This window comes from Elephas maximus, chromosome 17 (genome assembly GCF_024166365.1).
Source record: "Elephas maximus indicus isolate mEleMax1 chromosome 17, mEleMax1 primary haplotype, whole genome shotgun sequence".
NCBI lineage: Eukaryota > Metazoa > Chordata > Mammalia > Proboscidea > Elephantidae > Elephas > Elephas maximus.
In genome coordinates, this window is record NC_064835.1 from 78,898,444 (window position 1) to 78,919,022 (window position 20,579).

Consider the following 20,579-nt stretch of genomic DNA (forward strand, 5'->3'; position numbering starts at 1 on the left):
CAGAGCATTTATTATGTAACCATGATTGACTGAATAGCCTACCTCCCCTGAGGTCAGCTGATATCACAGGTGATCTTTCTGGTGGTCACCTCATTTGCTTAAATTCTCAGGTGTGGTCCAGAGGCCTGAAGATAACACCCGTTGCTATGGAGCCAGTTCTGACTCATGGCAGCCCTGTGTGTGTCAGAGTAGAGCTACGCTCCACAGGGATTTTACTGGCTGATTTTGGGGAAGTAGATCACCAGAATTTTCTTCCGAGGTGTGTCCAGGTAGACTTGAACCTCCAACCTTTCAGTTAGCAGCCCCCCAGGAATCAATTTCTCAATTACTCTCTAACTTCCAAGGGTTTAGAGTTATCTCTCAAGAAACAAAGACCAAATTACTTTAGATGATGGTAATATTACTGGTGGTGTAGTGATTAAGTGCTACGGCTGCTCACCAAAAGGTCGGCAGTTTGAATCCACCAGGCGCTCCTTGGAAACTCTACGGGGCCGTTCTACTCTGTCCTATGGGGTTGCTATGAGTCGGAGTCGACTCAACGGCAGTGGGTTGAAATATTAGGTAATGTTGATAGGTTCATCATGAGTTGAAGTCAACTGCACGGCAACAGTTAAAGTTAATAGAAACCCCACAGGGACCAATTGATAAACAGTGTGCATGAAGGAGGGGGCACGAGTCCTTCCGGAAGATATTTTGAGCTCCATTGGAATGATTCTACAGACATTACGTATCATCATTTTACTCTTAAATTTCCTCAGTCTCAATTTCTGCAGAATTCTGTTTAACTACAGAACTTTCAAATACTCTAGAAGTAGGATCCATGATCCTGATCTTGATCTATTCAGTATCATTAGATGACAAGGAACATATTGCGAGTAGAATAGATTTCTGTAGTTTTTAACTACTTCAGTCTCTTTCTGTCAGTTCATTACAGTGAACAAGATAGAGAGAAGGAACGAGAGCGTGAGCTTGAGCCAGAAAACCTGTATTCTCATTCTGTGTCTGTCACCAGCTAGCTGTGTAACCATAGGTAACTCGGGTCAGTTCTCTGGACTACGGGCTCCTTGTTACTTGAAAAAGAGAAAGTTGGCTATCCTGTAAAGTCTACCCCAGCTTAGCACACAGATGATAAACTCCTGAGCCCCCAGGATGGAAGGAGAAAATATGAGCACGGATGTCACGCTCTGGCTTTTCCAAGACAAATAGAACGTTTAGATTGTAAGCAATGAATTCATGATTCTATTATTGTGTTCATTTGCTTGGGGAGTTGGGCGAAACAGGAGCTTCATATTTTATCCATGAAATTAATGCGATTTAAAATAGTTCAATTATTTGTTTTCTCTGGTGTTTAGTCACTTTCCTGCTCTGCACTGCCCTGCCTCAGCCTAGGAGCGTGGTTCCCCAATGTTACCATGCCTCTGCTTAAGGCCTGGGTCATAAAGCAAAGTAAAATTACATTCATCTCAGCCCAGGCGTCCCCTTTGCTTCCTCTCACAGCTGATATTTTGTTTTATTGTAGAATTGGGACGAGAAAACTTTACTAATCCACAAGGGCAAGCAAGTCAGAAGTTCTTTTTTTTTTAAGCACATAATGCAGTGTAAACCCACAGTAGCCATTCCTGGTAAACTTGACCTTTAAATTCTAAGCAAGTCAGAACATTCTTAAGGTACAGTTTTTTCTTTCACTTCAGAGCAATAACTCTATGCTGTTCAGAAAGGAATCCAGATATAGATTTATCAAACTTATCTGACATGTTAAATAAAATTTAGACTGATGAATGCAGTGTTTCTGTGGTAGAGATCATAAACATTTTCCATTTTTGAAAAGCAATTGGGGGCGTGTATATTTGTACTGTAGTTGATGCCGTGTTAAGTCAGTGTAATATAGCAGCTGCAAGCATTTGTACAGCAAAACCTTGCCAAGACAGAAGTAAAATGACCAAGCGCACAGTGGAGTGAGAGGCAACGTAAAGACTGGTAATGCTTTGTTATAGTGGTGTGGTAGTGTTAACGTCTCATTTAAGCTGCGGGTAAAATATTGTAGGATCGCTAATCATTTTATGTCTGAGTGTGTGGCTTATAAGAGATGTTTGCTGAGTGAGTAAATGTTGGGTAAGTGATTTCTGGTCTGCTACAGAACTGTCGTTTACTCACTATGGAAATTAGATACAGATGACGTCTGTATAATTGCACAAGAGTAAGAAATAAGAATAAATGAAAACTTGCATTCTTAGCCAAAACAGGTATCATAAAGACAACTTTACCAGTTATTTTCACTATAACTTAAGATCCTGGAAGATAGAGACAGCATTGTATTATTATTATTATTATTTAATAATTATTATATGGGCAGGCACTATACCATCTAGCACAGTGCCTGGCCATGTAAGAAAATGCTGTATGTATATATGAATACATGTATGTGTTTATGAAAGGAAACCCTGGTGGCATAGTGGTTAAGAGTTTGGCTGTTAACTAAAAGGTTTGCAGTTCGAATCCACCAGGTGCTCCTTAGGGAAACCCTAATGGGCAGTTCTACTCTGTCCTTTAGGGTTGCTATGAGTCAGAACCAACTCGACAGCAACAGGTATGAGTATGTATGTTATATATGAATGAATATTCTCAGGAAGGGTGGGTTTAAATTGCCATGAGTTATTTACAAATTGGAAGAAACATATTTCCACAGGCCAACCAGTGATTACTGCAAAAAGGAAATAGGAAAGGGGTGGGTTGGTGAGGAGATAGCCAGATTCCTTATTTAGCATAGATATTGAAGCAGAATTCATTAGAAGATTTTATGCTTCATGGTGTCGTATCACAGACACAATTTTCAGACATTAACTTTGGTCTTCTTTGCTGCATTATTTTCCTATGTCATCCTGGTTAGTTTTAAATTCAAATTCCGCTGATTCAGTTAGGACGATGGTCTCACTTTTCTATTCCTCCCTGAATTTCTGTCACTGACATTTCAAGAAGTGGGCTGGCCCAGCCTCCTGAGAAAACTGGGGTTTCCAGCCCTCAGTGCTAATGCTGCCTAAATGTGTTAAGTCAGTAAAATGTTTGGTCCTGTTGAGGCCCAATAAAATTTTGTGCAAAGTTAGGTGAATGTGGATATATTATTATTTTCAGTTTTTTCTTCCTAGTTCTGTATGTCACAACATAAACTTCCAGAAATCTTGCTTTTAAGTTCCCAAATCTTAACAAATGGTTGAGTTTCAGCTAAAACCGTGTATGAGGGAAAGTCTTTATTGAGCTTTGATGGAGACGCCAAAACTGATTGCATTTTGTTTATGCCATTGGATAAAATGGCACTATAGTATTTCTGGAGTCCCTGGGAGCCCTGGTAGCACAGTGGTTAAGAGCTCAGCTGCTAGCCAAAAGGTTGGTGGTTTGAATTTACCAGCCACTCCTTGGAAACTCTATGGGGCAGTTCTCTGTCCTATAGAGTTACTATGAGTCAGAATTGACTCAAAGACAACTTTTTTCCCCCCATGGGAGTGCAAATGGTTAACCTGCTCAGCTGCTAACCAAAAGGCTCTAGGTTTGAGTTCACCCAGAGCCATCTTAGAAGAAAGACCTAGAGATCTACTTCCAAAAAATCAGCCATGGAAAACCCTAAGGAGCACAATTCTCTGACATACATGGTATCACCGTGAGTCAGAATGAACTGAACAGCAACTTTTTTTGTTTGTTTTTTATGATATTTCTGAAAAGTTTTGTTAGTATATTTCATAGAATCCTAAGAGCTTAGATAGCCTTGTGACATCAGGGGCAATTGTCTAGTCCTTAGTCTGCATCTGTCTAGTGGGCAGCCACTGATATGTATGTTGTACCATCTAAGTGTTGGCTTCCCCGGCTGGTCTTCTGCCTTGTAGTACAATACATGCTGTGCCCTTCTACCATGGCCCACTCACCTGTCTCTATGCTCATGCCTACAAATACCCTTTAGGTCTGTGAGTTCTCTTTCCTTTGGGGGCTGCTTTTGGCTGCTCTCCCATGCATTCTGAGGACAGAAGTCTGTCTCACACAGCTACCATTCCCAGGGGGTAAGAAATTCCTGCAAGACTTTCACTTCCTAAGTCCCAGGTGCAGGGTGGGAAAGATCCCTTCTACCTTCAGTCCCCAAATTTACCTTGGGCTAATGTCCTCTTTCTCTTAGTGCTACCTCCATTCGGCTTGGGGGTGGCAGGGTATAAGACCCCTCTTTAGAAATCCTTGCCAGCATTTAGTTCTTTTGTTTCAACTGCCATTCTTTTTTTTTTTCCATCATCCCGGCAGTAGTTTATAGTCCTCTTGGGCCAGAGAAAACTGGCTCAGTAAGTATTCTTCCCAAGTTTTTGTTTCTTCCTTCTCCTTCACTGCTTGAAACATAGCTTTTGAATTTAAAAGCCAAGAATTGACATAACTGTTCTGTAGTTCCTCTGTGACATTTATCATTTGTGGCATTGGAGATTGGAAGAAGGTTATATGGTATAAGGGAATGTGGTAAAAAAAAAAAAAAAAACTGCAATATCCTGCACAGTTTGTGTACTTAATGTCTGTTTTTCCCACATCACTGTATGCTCAGAGGAGAAGGCATACTTGACTTTTTCAGTATTGCATACCTAGAATCCAACAAGTATCTGTAGAATGCATGAATAAGTAATGGGTGAGTGTGTAATGGAAGGTCAGCACCATGTTGTGTGTACATAGGCACATGGGCACAAAGAAAATGTCATGCTGCTCTTCACCTGGGGACTGTTACTCGGTGACTCGCCATGACCAGGGTGTCATGGATTGAATTTTGTCCCCCCAAAAATGTGTGTATCAATTGGGCTGGGCCGTGATTCCCGGTATTGTGTGATTTTCCTATATGTTGTAAATCCTGCCTCTATGATGTTAATGAGGAAGGACGGGTGGGTGGCAGTTGTGTTAGTGAGGCAGGACTCAGCCTACAGGATTGGATTGTGTTTTGAGGTAATCTCTTGAGATATAAAAGAGAGAAGCAAGTAGAGAGACAGGGGGACCTCATACCACCAAGAAAGCAGCACTGGAAGCAGAGCATGTCCTTTGGACCCGGGGTCTTTGTGCCTGAGAAGCTCCTTGACTAGTGGAAGTATGAGGACAAGGCATCTTCCTCCAGAGCCGACAGAGATAGAAAGCCTTCCCCTGGAGCTGACACCCTGAATTTGGGCTTTCAGCCTTCTTTACTGTGAGGAAATACATTTCTCTTTTTTAAAGCCATCCATTTGTGGTATTTCTCTTACAGCAGCACTGGATGACCAACGCACAGGGCTTGTTGGAAATTAGACACTATTATTTTTTAAGGCCAGAACTTAGAGACCTGGAAATTAGTTCAGAATCAGACAACTTTTTACTGGCTTTGAAAAATAAGCAGTAAAGAAGCATGCAAGAGAGGAAGCATATGAAGTAAGCCTAGGGTAGTCTTAAGTCTGCTGTGGGGGCCCTGATTCTTGAGAGTTGTGCCCCAGCTGTATCCTAAACCCCATTACCCAGTGCCTTCAAGTCCATTTCGACTCATAGTGACCCTATAGGACAGAGTAGAACGGCCCCATAGGGTTTCCAAGGAGTGCCTGGTGGATTCGAACTGCTGACCTTTTGGTTAGCAGCCATAACTCTTAACCACTATGCTACCAGGGTTTCCAACTATATACTAAGTTATTGCTCTTCAGACTCTTCCAGAAGGGAATTCTAAGGACAGAGAAGAGTATTCAGCTTTGGAGGATCAGAAGGCAAAATTGAAAACATCACGCTGAGAAATTTTTCTGATGTCTCATCGTTCATATTCAATATTCAAGTTGATTTTATATTTAACTCCATAATATGTGTGGTTTAATATAAAAAACTAGTGTGTTTTTCCCATTGCAAGTCTTCTAAAAAAATTACCACCCCAGGAAAACATGGTTGGGTTATTCCATGACTTCTGTGGATGTTTCCCAGTGTAAGGGATGCATTCCAATCCCCATCGTAATAATTTATTCAGACAAAAATCATTGATAGATGTTAAAACTTGTGGATAAAATTTTGAGGAGTGAATGATATTTATATCATCTCTAGATATCTCTGCATGTGATACTTAATTACAAGGAGGAAAGCAGCGACAACAGAAGGAGAAATCCAGTAGACACCACCTTAATGAAGTGATCAAAGTTAATGTTGAAGTAATGGAACCAATCAGTATCATGAGCTCCCGGTGCAGTGCACTGAGAAGCGCACAGCATCATCACTTCTCTGCTATCCTACCAAAGTGCATAACTGGAACCCAGTCATGAGAAAACATCAGATAAACCCAGACTGAGACACAGTCTACAAAATCGCTGGTGTGTACTTTTCAAAAATGTCAGTATCATGAAAGACAAAGGAAAAATGAAAACTAAAGAGGTCATCTGCATGCAATGCATAACCCTGGAATTTGTGTGTGTGTGTGTGTGTGTGTTGCCATAAAAGACATTATTGAGACAATTGTCAAAATATGAATAAAGTTTATAGTTACATAGTTGTTGTTAGTTGCCATCAAGTTGATTCTGACTGGTGGCAACCTCATGTGTGCAGAGTAGAATTGCTTCTTAGGGTTTTCAAGGCTGTGACCTTTTGGAAGCAGATTGCCAGGCCTGTCCTCTGAGGTACGTCTGGGTGGGTTCAAACCACCAGTCTTTTGGCTAGTAGTCAGGCACTTAACTGCATCGCCCAGAGACTCCGGTTAGTTAGTAGTATTTATGAATATTTAATTTTCTGATTTTTGTAATTATACTGTGGTTATATAAGAGACTTTCCTATTTTAAGGGCATATACACTGAAGTATTTAAGGGGAAAGAGGCATCATGTATGCAGTTTACTCTCAAATGTTCTTTTTTTTATTTTGGTTAATATATATGTGACAAAATATTCGACATTTCAACAATCTTCACATAGACATTCTTGACATTATGTTCATCATGTAATTCAACCAGTGCCATTATCCTTTCCCAAATTATACCGTCACCCTTAACGGAAGTTCCTTGTCTAATAACCATTGTCTAAGATTGGAGGGAGTTCTAATAAGCTTTGGTCTCTATACACTTGCCCGTTCTAGATAACATGTAAGTGGAATCATACAAATTGCCCTTTTGTCACAGATTTATTTCACTCACCATAATGTTTTCAAGTTGCATCCATATTGCAGCACGTACCAGCACTTCATTTCTCTTTTTGGCTGAGTACTAGTCCATTGTATGTGTACACCCCATTTAGTTCGTCCACTCATCTGTTGATGGACATTTAGGCTGTTTCCACTTTTTGGCCACTGTGTATAGTGTTGCAACAAACATTGGTGTACAAGTATCTATTTGTGTTCCCACTTTCAGTAGAATGGCTAATATTTTAAGATACTTATTACTTATGGTAGTAACAATAGATACTTTATGTACATTTTCTTATTTAAAATAAGTTCCCGTGTAGCAACCTTATGAGATGGGGATTGCCTTCATTTCAAAGAAGATAAATCAGGTTCAGAAAAGTAACTTGTCCAAGTTTGCATAGTAAGAGTTAGAGCTGGAATCCTTGTTTCACTGTAAACTCAGTGCACATCTGCTCTTTCATAAATAACTATAGTTTTAAGTTATTCTTTTTTTCTTGACTGATAATGTTATGACATGAAAATTTTAACCAAATCTGGGGCCCAAGGTAAAATGTTAGATTTATATTTTGGGCTAATATATTAGCAGGAATTATTACCCAAAGAGATTTGGAGATAGAAATGTAAATATGAACACAATGAATGACTTCTCTTTCTTATGTTTACAACTTTTTATTATCGTTTAAAATTAATATATACTGTAAATCTGTGGTAAAATAGAAAAAAATAACATAATAGGGGATTGTATGTTGGAAACCCTGGTAGCATCGTGGTTAAGAGCTATGGCTGCTAACCAAAAGGTCGGCAGTTCAAATCCACCAGGCGCTCCTTGGAAGCCGTATGGGGCAGTTCTACTCTGTCCTGTAGGGTCGCTATGAGTCAGAATCGACTCGACAGCAGTGGGTTTGGGTTTTATGTACCCAGATTTAGTAAATATTAATATTTTACCATATTTACTTCAGATTTTTTCTTTAGAAGAAAGGAAATATTTTAGCAATGACACACGCGTCCTCCCTCTCGATCCAAATCTCTTTCTTCCCTCCTAGAGGTTTGTATTGTGTATTTTAAGTACTGTAGTCTTGTGTGTTTGCTTTGTAGCTTCCATTTTTCCTTCAGTATTGTCCTAGAGATTTACCCGTGTTGATCTATGGCCGTCGCGGTAAGGCATTTAAAGCTTTTTTTTTTTTAAAGCTGTGGCTCTGGCACATAAAATACCCTTTCAGAAGGGAGAAACAAGTGCCATATGGGGCCTTTGAAGTTTTTTGAAAAGGGTGCCTAAGCCTTATTGTCTAGACTGAAGAGACATTTTGGAGTTTGAATCAACAGCCTCCCTTTTGTTCTCTGTTTGGAAGTCAGAAATTTAAACCTTAGTTTCCCCAAGAACTAAGCCAGTCCCCCAAAGGAAAAACATCATGTGTTATGTACCCAGCCTTACATTAGGCTTATTAAATATTTGTTCAGTTATAGCAGCATAAATTATAATAAAGCTGGTTAACACAATGAACCCATTAGAAGATACTTATCAGGCATTCAATCCATGACAGTTTTACTTTTTATAACTTTGAAATGCTAGAGGTCTTTATTTAAGCAAGGTTTTTTTAGTACTTAATACTTTGAGCCAATAAGCATCCAATAAGCAACATCATCATGATAAATGGAGAAAAGATTGAAATTCTCAAGGATTTCGTTTTACTTGGATCTACAATCAGCAGCCATTGGAAGCAGCAGTCAGAAAATCAAATGATGTATTGTACTGGGCAAATCTGCTGCAAAAGACACTTTTAAAGTGTTAAAAAGCAAAAATACCCCTTTGAGGCCTGACCCAAGCCATGGTATTTTCAATTGCCTCATATGCATGTGAAAGCTGGACAATGAATAAGGAGGACCAAAGAAGAATTGATGCCTTTGAATTATGGTGTTGGTGAAGAATATTGAATATACCATGGGCTGCCAGAACAACAAACAAATTTGTCTTGGAAGAAGTACAGCTAGAATGCTTCCTGGAAGCAAGGATGGTGAGACTTAGTCTTATGTACTGTGGACATGTTATCAGGAGGGACCAGTCCCTAGAGGAGGACATCATGCTTGATAAAGTAGAAGGTCAGTGAAAAAGAGGAAGACCCTCGTTGAGATGGACTGACACAGTGGCTGCAACAATGGGCTCAAACATAACAATGATTGTGAGGATGGTGCAGGACTGATCAACGTTCCATTCTTTTGTACACAGGGTCACTGTGAGTCGGAATCGACTTGATGGCAACGGGTTTTGTTTTGAGTAAGGATTAGAACTGTCTGACCACAGCGCCTTTGTTGTCCAGCATTCATTGCCTTTACTGCTTATATAGGTAATATCACCTGTCTCGTTTTACACCAGGTGCCTAGACCAGGGATGGTAGCCCTGACTTCCAACCCAAGTAGTACCAGCACCTCCCTGCCATCTCTTCCCTCCTCTGCCCCCAGCCAGTGCCAGCCCATAATGATGCTGTGGGTCCTTCTTAGTCTAGGAACAGGGAGGTGTGCTTCTCCTAAAAAAGGTTAGGAGGTCTCCTTTGAAGTGGCCAACTGTTGACCACCTACACTTTTAAAATCAGCAGCCCACTTATATTTTAGGAATTCACGTAAGACTTTGAGGTTTCCGTGGCAAGTATGAAACCTTCAATTTTCTTGACTATAAAACATCAGTGCTGAACCTAATTTGCAGCTCCAGTGATGAGCCTTGGCACATTATTGGTAGAAAGTGTAAATATTTGAATACCAGTTATTGCAAAACAAACAGGCCACGGTGTCCAAAGCGGATGAATGCTTCTTTAGGAAACCAGCAGACCCTGGCTGGTAGGCAGCTTATATTGTCTCTGCACAACCAGATGCCTGGAGTGATGTCCACCTCCCCCTGCCCCAACAGCACCTGCCACCTTGTTGTGAAAGTTCTGCAAAGCTAAAAGCCGCCCAGAATGGCTCACATATGCGAGTCTCTGCCTTTTAAACTAGTTGCCATCTGCCTGTCTCTTGAGCAGAATCCCTGTACTGCTGGTGTTATTTGACACAGAATGATAATTCCATCATTTTATCGTCTTGTCCAACCTAAGCCTGCTACTCTGGTCAGCCTGGTCGCCACTCTGTCCACCGTACATATTCTCATCCCAGGCTTGGCTCAGGCACTCCACCTGGCTTAAAATGACTAGCTCTCTCTTACATCAACGCATCCTTCAGTGTTCAACTCTAGTCCCCCCTCCGCTGTGAAGCATTCCAAACCCAAACCAGTTGCAGTGGAATTGACTCTGACTCATGGCAACCCCGTGTGTGTCAGAGTAGAATTGTGCTCCATAGGGTTTTCAGTGGCTGATTTGGGGGAAGGAGATCAGCAGGCCTTTCTTCTGAGGCACCTCTGGGTAGATTCAAGCCTCCAACCTCTTGGTTAGCAACTGAGCAGCTTCACCGTTTGCACCACCCAGGGACTTGTTCCGGGTCTCTTTAATCCGTATGGCTCCTAAACTCCTGCACATGCACCGGTCCTGTGACTGAGAACGAGGCAGTCCGAATTGTTCTGTCTTCTTCACTGGGCAGCAAGCTCCTTGAGGGCATGGACTGCCTTTAGGATGGTGAACATCTTTAGCCTCTCTGGAACTATTAGTCACTGGCATCCCAGGCCAACTAAGCAACATTCACTCGGTTGGTGTCCCGGAGCTGAGCTGTCTCCCAGGGAATGCTGAGCATGTAGAGTTGTGGTTTCTGAGCCTAACTAGGGTGATCAGTTACTACAGCGAACAAAACCAGGGATCATAGGGGGTCACCTGATCTAGCTAACTTAGGGAACTGACTGGAAATTGAGCATAATACTTGGTGGCAGAACTAAAAAAAAGTCTCCTTAATATTAGAAATATGGTACTTGAGACCACTCAGGAACTTTTTCTGGCTTCATGATAGAGTGAAAAAGGCAGGGGCTTTGGGACGATTTACCAGAAGGTAACCTCTCAGAAGGATTCCCTGGGTGGTGAAAATGGTTGACGTGCTAGGCCGCAAACCCAAAGGTTGCCAGTTTGAGTCCACCCGGAGGTGCCTGGGAAGAAAGGCCTGGCGATCTACTTCCAAAATAAAAAATCAGCCATTGAAAACCCCATGGAGCACAGTTTTACTCAACACACATGGGGTCGCCTTTGGCAACTGGTTTTAATCTCTGGGAGCTTTGGTTTCTTTATATGCAAAAGGAGAGCAATAATATTTTCTCAGGAGTTTATTGTTAAGATTAAACAGAGATGAGGAATTAAAATGTGACAATATATGGCAGGCATGGGGTACAGTGCCTGGCACATAGTAGGCGTTTGATAAATGGCAGCGTCAGTTACCATTGCTGCTGGGTCCGCTCTATTAGCACCATGACTACAGCTATCACTACTGTTAATTATATTAACTATACAACAAATGAATTACATTGCTAGAAGCCACACAGTGGCACCGTGGAAGAAAGGCCTTGCAACCTGCTTCTGTAAAAGTTATAGCCAAGAAAATCCTGTGGAGCAGTTCTACTCTGTAACACAGGAGGTGGCCATGAGTAGGGATTGACTTCACAGCAACAGGTGTGTTCTGGGAGCCACCCAGCACTCCTGTAGGCCTGGAAAACTCTCCTTCCTAAACCAACCGAGAGCCCCCACTGCAGATTCTCCCAGGTCTTTTATTAATTCCAGACACTCATTTCGTTTATTTCAGAAATATTTATTGAGTACTCTCTACATACCAACCCCCTTTGTCTGCTGGCAGTACAAGACTGAATAAGATGTGGTCTCTGCCTTCAAGTAATGCAGTCTTTCTCGTACAGTTTTCAGACAGGCCATATCTTAATATTAATTTAAAAACTTTTAATCTTATGCCTTTGCCAAGCAAGATCATTTGAGTTTGCCAGCCTTAGCAAGGTTCTTGCTAACATACATAGCACAAATGGTTAAAGGCTCGGCTGCTAACCAAAGATTGGAGGTTGAGTCTACCCAGAGGGCACCTCAGAAAAAAGCCCGGGTGATCGACTTCCAAAGAATCAGCTCATTGAAAACCCTGTGGAGCGCAGTTTTCTGACACACACGGGGTCACCATCAGCCAGAGTCTAGTCAGCCAGCATGGTTTGGTAGTTTTGGTCCTAACATACAGGATTGCCACATCCATTCCGGAATCAACGATCTTAGAGGCCCCAAGGAGGAGACCTTGACCGAGGCAGGAGTTGCTGAGCTGGTCCCCTGTGGTGGGACTGGAGGCAGGAGTTGCTGAGCTGGTCCCCTGTGGTGGGACTGCCCTTCCCAGGATGAATTGACAATCCTGCCCTCAGTCAAGACCATTCATTCCCCGTTAGAAAGAGGGGCTGCCTTTGCTTCCACCACAAAGCCAGCCCAACAAAGCTGACACAGCTCACAGCTTGACCTAGCTGACCTTTTTACTTTATGCTCTCCTGGAAATTAGCTTAAGAATGGGCTGGGACTAGAGAGAGAATGAATTTGGGAGTAGTCCCTTAGCAGTCTGCATTTGACAGTCTGGAGGCTTTACTACATTTATAAAAGAAAAGAAGAAAAGGGGTCATTTATAAAAGGAGAAGATGAGGTTGTGAAGAGAGATAAGAATTCCTAATGGGGGAGGGACCCTTCCTCTTTCCTGCCAAGTGAGATTTTTCTTGGATAAATGACAAGAGTTAATTTTAGAAAAATGATTCTTGAAAGAATGACTTCTGCAGGCTGTTAAGACATAGCCCACATACTAAATCTTTATTATTTCAGCATTAAAATAAATGCGTAGACTTCAGATCAGTTCAGACAACTCTTCTACACACACACAAAAAGGAGGTGTCTTAGTTATCTAGTGCTTCTATAACAGAAACACCACAAGTGGATGGCTTTAACAAAGAGAAGGTTTTTTTTCTCACAGTCCCGTAGGCTAGAAGTCCAAATTCAGGGCATCAGCTCCAGGGGGAGGCTTTCTCTCTCTGTCGGCTCTGGAGGAAGGTCCTCGTGATGCATCAGTCTTCCCCTGGTCTGGGAGCATCTCAGCACAGGAACCTCAGGTCCAAAGACGCGCTCAGCTCCTGGTGCTGCTTTCTTGGTGGTGTGAGGTCCCCAGCTCTCTGCATGCTTCCCTTTCATCTCTTAAGACATAAAAGGTGGTGCAGGCCACACCCCAGGGAAACTCCCTTTACATTGGATCAGGGAGGTGACTTGAGTAAGGGTGGTGTTACAATCCCACCCTAATCCTCTTAACATAAAATTACAATCACAAAATGGAGGACAAGCACAGAATACTGGGAATCATGGCCTAACCAAGTTGATACATTTTTTGGCTGGGGGCGGGGGGGCGGGCACATAATTCAATCCCTGACAGGAGGTGAGTGTTTTTCAAATCCACAGAAAACCTGGGCAGATGGCAACTGGGGCAGAGATATCAATCAAATATGTTTTTTAAGAAATACTCTCTATTCAAGAAAACTGACAGTCAAGTTTGTTAACCACAGGGTATAATAAGAGGGACATCATTAAAAAAGCAAATCCCAGAATTAACTTGAAACTTGAAGAAAATAAGAAACTAGCTGCGTTAGTCCCAGGGCTGCATTGTCGTGTTCATCTGTGCTGGTGTTTGCATTTCATAATTTCATCTGACAACTTGTAATAAATTGGCCCTTCTGGAAAATATGATTTCTTTCAGAACAATTTGGCAAATTGAAACACACTTTTGTACTGTTTTGAAAATCTGCCAGGACAATGTGACTCATTTCTTTGTTTAGGAATTAGTATCTAAGATATGGGCACTGAACTTCCGGAGGGAGTAGAACAGTCAAAATACTTTGTAGCAATGGGGTGCTTTTGATTTTGAGTGCAGTTGGAACCTGTGTGTTACTGCAGGTGTCCTCCTAGATAAAGGCTTAGCTAGGAGAGAAACAGAAAAGGTGGAAGAAAGGTGGGAATGGAAGAAGTCGTGTAAACCGGTGGAGACCATCCACTCAGGAATGTAAGGCTTAGCACTGCTAGGTAACAATGTCAGAATTGCTGTGGAAAAGAAGAGAAAGCCACAGCGCATTGACTGCATATGATCTCACAGCGCTGTTCCCAGGGGGAAACCAGCAAGAACTCAACGGCTCCAGTCACTTAAACCCTGCTCCACAAAGCACATGTGAACGTGAACACGTGAACGTATGATTCCACTCACCGAAACCCACTGCCATCCAGTCAATTTGATTCCAACTGATAGTGACCCCGAAGGACAGACTAGAACTGCCCCAAAGCTGTAAATCTTTTACGGAAGGAGACTGCCACATCTTTCTCCTGCCCAGCAGCTGGTGGGTTCGAACCACCAACCTTTCTGTTAGCAGCCAAGTGCTTAATAATCACTATGCCACCAGGGCTCCTTGAATGTATGATTAGGGGACACTTTGTCATTGGTACCTGGGGACAGATGATCTGCCTGGTGAGGCCCTTATATCTCCCTGTTGTCATTTATATCCCAGCAGCTAATGACGGGATATAGCAGTGAGTATTACAGCCTACTTCGTTTAAGCTATATCACTCAAATATCTCACATGTACAACATTAGGGGAAAAATAGGTTTTCTCTATTGCTTAGCCAAACATTTCTTTCTATTAGGCGATATGGTCCTTTCAAGAAAAAGGATGATCCATGCCTGTTTATGATGTCTCTACCTCTCTCTAACCTACATTTTTAGAAATAGGCTGATGACCGAGACCCAGGATATTTACAGTGAATTCTGTAGCGTTTAGCTAGCAGAGGATCTGCCATTGCCGTGAGATGTCCTCATTTGGGAGACTGCTCCCTTAATTGGCAACAGAAGGTTTGCAGTGAGGGCTTTTGGATTATTGAAAAGTTGAAGCCTCATCATGAGCTGAGGCAGCGATCCCACTTCTTTCTATTATTACCGTGTGTGAGAAACCACATAATTCTCACCTCATGAAATATCATAATTCTTTGCATTGTGATACGTGTTCCTTCCGCGGTGCTCAGAGGGCTTCACAAATACCACCTCTTTCTACCTTCCAGCACACCAGGCAGAGAGAACAAAATCTGTCACTGGGGTCCTGGCCCCAGGCAGCCACCTCTATCCTGCCAGGCTTTTCCTTCCCTTTCTTTGTGTCCCCAGAGCTTCTCTCATTATTCCTCCTCTCTTTGATGTCTATCAACTCTCCGTGAAAAAAAAGTCTTCCTGTCTTCTTCAGTGTGGAACTAGGCGTTTTTGTATGATGAGGTCTTTATGTCTGGTATTCCGAATCCTGCCGTGAAATTTAGTAGGGCTTGAAATGAAGCCAGGTTCACCTTCTCAGCTTGAGTGCCTGTGGCTTCTTGACTTCACTGATGTAAAGGGATGTTAGTTCATCTGGCATGGTGGGATCTGGCCCTGGGCTCTGAGCTCCGAGGCCAGTCGGGGTCTAGTTCTGCCCACCAGATCAAGGCTTCCTTGTCCTCGTTTCACCCACTGCCCCTCTCTGCACACACCCCGCCCTTTGATTCTGTTTTGAAAAAATTCTTTCAAACAAATGCCTGCAAATAAGGAATGCTCTGTTTTGCATTCTTTGGTAACCCACAAGAGTAAGCCCACCAAGGTTTCCTTAGTGCAGGGAGCCAGGTTCTGTTGACTTCCAGCCAGAGGCAGAAAGGCTGCCTTTTAAATTAGCTACTGCAGCATAATTACTGGTAATTCTCTGCTTTCAGTTTGAAATGATAACTGCAATCAGTTTTAGACATTCTGGTTGGAGATTGCAACTCAAAGCACTATCTCATGAGTGGGCAGACTTAGACAAATCATTTAAAAGGTGCTGTTCAAAGTGTATGGGAACACTGGGGGCTCAGGGGTAAAATTCTTGTCTTGCATATGGGAGACCTGGGTTCGATCCCCAGCCAATACATCTTACATGCAGCTACCACCTGTCTTATCATTGGAGGCTTGTGTGTTGCTGTGATGCTAAGCAGGTTTCAGCTGAGACAGCCTAGGAAGAAAAGCCTGGTGACAGACTTCTGAAAATCAGCAAATGAAAACCTGATGGATCACAATGGTGCCGTCTGTAACCAATCAAGGGGAAGGTGCAGGGCTGGGCAGTGTCTCGCAAAGAGTTGAGGGCAGACTGCATGGCAGCTAAAAACAACAACTCAAAATGTGGTCTCCAGCCTGTGCATGTCCTCAGACTGTTTAGTTCCAATTCCCAATGAGATACGTACAGAATTTGAGAAGATGCATTTAGAAGCTGTTACAGCAATGGGACATTGTCAAGACATTCAAACAGGACAAAATGTAAAAGTATCTGTGAAAATTTTGGGGAAAAAAATGATCCTCCACCATATAGATAGTTTAAGAAGCCTAATTTAGAAAATGGAGCCCTGGTGGCGCACTGGTTAAATGCTATAGCTGTTAACCAAAAGGTGCACAGTTCGAATCCACCAGCCACTCCTTAGAAACCACATGGGGCAGTTCTACTTTGTCCTGTAGGGCTGCTGAGTCAGAATCAACTCGATGGAGATTTTTTTTTTTTAATTTAAAAAATTTTTTTAATTTACCCTTATTGGTAAGATCCCATAGAATCTGAATTTTGGGTTATAAGTGACATCCCTTTGTGGAGTTTTTTCTTAAATGGATACATACGTGTGTATATGTACATATATACAGACACACAAAACAGGTGCCACTTCAGCTTTTTACAATTAAGCTCCATTAATTAAGTTCACCACGTCCTGCAACCCTCACCACTGTCTGTTTGCGATTTTTTTTGCCACCCTTAACAGAAACTCAGTGCCCCCTCATCAGTTATCCCCTTTCTCCCCCTCCGTCTCATCTGGTCACCACTAATAAATTTTGGTCTCTATGAATTTGCCTATTCTCCATGTTTCGTGTAAGCGGGATCACACAACGTGTGTCCTTCTGTGTCTGCCTGACGTCACTCAGCCTCATGTTGTTACAGTTCACCCAGGTCAGAGCGTGCATCAGGACTCAGTGCTCTTCCTGGCTGAGTAATATTCCACGGCATAGACATGGTGCCTCTGGGTGTGCGCTGTAGTCAGCCTGCGCTAGGGAAGGACTGGGATGAGTGAGTGACGGTTTCCCCGTGAGCTCCTCCTCCTGCTTAGACCGCCTCAGCTTCCTGAGTGTCTGAATTCTGTCCATGGCTCCTAATCCTCCTCCTTGCCTCTCTACACTCCTCCCTGCCCCCGCCTTACCTGCTGCAAAGTCATCTCTCAAAAACCCAGCAAGTAACTTCACTCCCTCCCCGATCCTCATACAGTCTGGGGCCAACGCACCCACATGGTCAAGGCCTTCCTGGTTGGAAGGGAACGCCTTTCCAGTTAAGTTTTCCCCAAATGTCCTCCCATCTCCAACACCACTACCCAAACACACACCCACGCATGCCTCAGACACACAACCCGGCCCCCAACACACACACACACACACACACATTCATTCAACAGATATTTACTGTCAGCTTTGAGTTCCAGCAGCTCAATTATTATTCTATAAATATACCTTCTGTTTTTCCCTTCCTGGGGCGTTGCCTACCCTTGAAGGTTAGGAGCCTTTTTTGTTAATGTTTTATGTTTCCTTAGTACCAAGCACTGTGCTGCCTACGCACCAGTAAACATCCATCCGGTGCAGTGCTCCACAGAGAAGAGGTTTGTTCTTTTACTGCATCTTACACTTTTCATCTCTTCCTCCTTTGTCAGCCTTTCTTTGTTGGAGTCTCATTTAGTCTCTCTCCTCATCTCCCTCTTATTTAAAAATTTAGCACACTTCCCTCATAGTCCCTATGATTCATGGTAAGGGTGACGTTGGGGCATTCTGTGGGGGCATTGAAGTTAGCAAGCACCCTGGCATAACTTTCCCCCAGCAGCCAGAGCCACTGAAGTGTTGCTTCAGCCGACACTCTGTGTGAGCTTCTGGTGTGTTCCAGGCAGTCTGCTGGGCTTGGAGGAGACCATGAAGAATCAGAGGTGGTTGCTGCCCATCTGAGCACACAGCAGTGCTGATACACCATATACGAACACTGGGCCTTTGCTGGCTTGATAGGCATGTAGGAGAGAGCAAATGATGCTTACCTCCCCGGCTTTGCTTTGCCCATTGCTGCTCTGTAAACGCAGATGCCGGGAGAGATGGGTGGGCTGGGCCCTGACTACATGGGTCTCCAGATGGGGAGGGAGACACCTAACTGAATCAGCTGGGCAAGTTTTATCCAAAAACATGCCCATCCACACCTGCTGCCTCTGCAGACTCTTGGGTGAGATGGCGAGACCACTTTTGTCTTGCAGAGGTGGGGGGCAGGGGCAGGATATGACATCTGAATCCAGCCACAGCTCCACAGACGATTCTGGTTTTCTGGTTGCTGAGTCCCTTGTAGTACCCTCTCCCACCCCCCCCACCCCCCACCACCAAAGAGACCTTGCTTCAGATATATGGTCCCCAAACAATGTCTCTGAGCCATTGTTACATGTTTGCTAATTGCAGCTCCTGGTTATTTTTCAGGTTTGTTTCACCTTCCACTGCTTCAGGACACAACGGTGCTGCCTGGTGACCTGCCATGAAACCGAACTTGAAACAATGGAAACAACTCATGCTCTTTGGAATATTTGCATGGGGGCTCCTCTTTTTGGTGATTTTCATCTGCTTCACCGACAGCAACCCTTCTGAACCGGCCCCGAGTTCCTTCTCCTTTCTGGAGACCAGAAGGCTGCTGCCCATGCAGGGGAAGCAGAGGGCCATCATGGGAGCCATGCAGGAGCCCTCCTTTGCTGAAGGCCTGGACGGGAATAAGGTGCCGCCTGACCGAGCCCTGTCAGACCCTTTGAACTCAGGGCCCAGTCACCTGCAGAGATGGGCCCAAGTGAAAGATGGGTTTGAAAACGAAGATGAGCTTTTTTCATCCCAGATTCGGAGAAAATCCCAAAGTGCTTTCTACCAGGGGAACGACAACTACTTTCTTGCTCCTGGTCAGCCGGGGCCCCCCAGCCACACTCAGGAGATGTTGCCATTCGTTTCCCGCGGGGAGCGAGACCAGAGGGAGGGCCTTTCGCCGGCCCATCAGGTGCAGAGAAGGCGGACGAAGGCGAGGCACGTGAACCAGAAGACGATGCACGTGAACCAGAAGACGATGCACGTGAACCAGAAGACGAGCCACGTGTTCGAGGACACCGATGGCTGGGACAGACTGTATTCCACCATGTCCAGGGCCTTTCTCTACCGGCTCTGGAAAGGAAACGTCTCCTCCAAAATGCTGAACCCGCGCCTCCAGAAGGCGATGAAAGATTACCTCAACACCAACAAGCACGGGGTGCGCTTCCCGGGCAAGCGGGAGGCCCGGCTGAGCCGGCAGGAGCTGCTGTGCGAGCTGCGGAGGCGGGTGCGCGTGCAGACGCTGGACGGGAAGGAGGCGCCCTTCTCCGCGCTGGGGTGGGACAAGCACGTCCCCGCTGTGCCCCTGAGCCGGCTGTACCCCCGCGGCCTCCGGAGCTGTGCGGTCGTCATGTCTGCCGGCGCAATCCTGAACTCCTCCTTGGGTAAAGAAATAGGTGGGTTCTGGTCATTTGGACTCTGGATACCCCGTGGGGGTAGGTAGCAAAGAGGGGCTGGTGCTTTCCATGATTGGAGTCCTGGGTGGTGCAAAAGGCTAATGAGCTCGAATGTTAACTGAAAGGTTGGAGGTTCAAGTTCACCCAGAGGCCCCTTGGAAGAAAGGCCTGGCGATGGTTCCAAAAAAACAGCCATTGAGAACACCGTGGAGCACAGTTTTACTCTGACACACATGGGGTCTCCATGAGTTGAAATCAACTTAATAGCAACTGGTAACTGGTGTTAGGTGCCAGGTTCTGTACTAGATGCTGAGAATATGCACGTGAGTCAGACACAGCCTCACCCTCCAGTCTAGTTGTAAAAACAATCACAAATAGTAGATTCTCGTTAGCAGCAGTATTAGGTCGTAATGAACCTGGAACTGACATTCAGTGGGCATTGCTCACTTGTTACAAAGGAGAAACCATTGCTTCATGGCTTCTCCTTCAGTGGATCCGTTAGTTGTTGTGTGTCCTTGAAGGGTGGCTCATGTACCCAGAGCAGTCTTGGAACGGAGGTGGTGCCATGGTAGGCTGGCTCCACAACCCAGATCTCACCTGAGACACTTTTTGGGAATGAGACTGAATGTAATTTTTCTTTTTCTTTTTTTTTAAAGTTAAAACATGACAGAAACCTGGGCTTGAGGTCTGGGGTTCCCGTGTCCCTGTACTGACATTACAGGGGACTCATAATAACAGCTCATGTCTCAGATAAACTTGTAGCAAATCCAGAGCAGAGCAGCCCTCGATTTATTAGGAAATAGCAGTGGTTTAGAGGCCCCTGGGGTAAAATAACACCACGGGTCTTCCTCATTGCCGAGGACCAATATTAATAATGTAGAGGAGAAATGTGAGTATTCTGCTTTGAAGCAGGCAGTGACTTGCTTCTGGTTTTGTTTTAA

The 20,579-nt window shown here is 44.0% G+C and overlaps 1 protein-coding gene across 6 annotated transcripts in view; it reads left to right on the forward strand.

Moving 5' to 3' along the window:
* ST6GAL2 (ST6 beta-galactoside alpha-2,6-sialyltransferase 2) overlaps positions 1–20,579 on the forward strand; it is an 88,686-nt gene that overhangs the window by 34,017 nt on the left and 34,090 nt on the right. For 4 of the 6 annotated variants that reach the window (XM_049857301.1, XM_049857299.1, XM_049857300.1 and 1 more), the window contains exon 2: positions 18,596–19,638. In XM_049857301.1, coding sequence (XP_049713258.1) covers positions 18,651–19,638 — 988 coding nt within the window. In that variant the 5' untranslated portion in view covers positions 18,596–18,650. Of the gene's footprint in view, positions 1–17,730; positions 17,749–18,595; positions 19,639–20,579 lie in introns of those variants that run through there. The other 2 variants (XM_049857302.1, XM_049857303.1) reach the window with 2 other exon arrangements.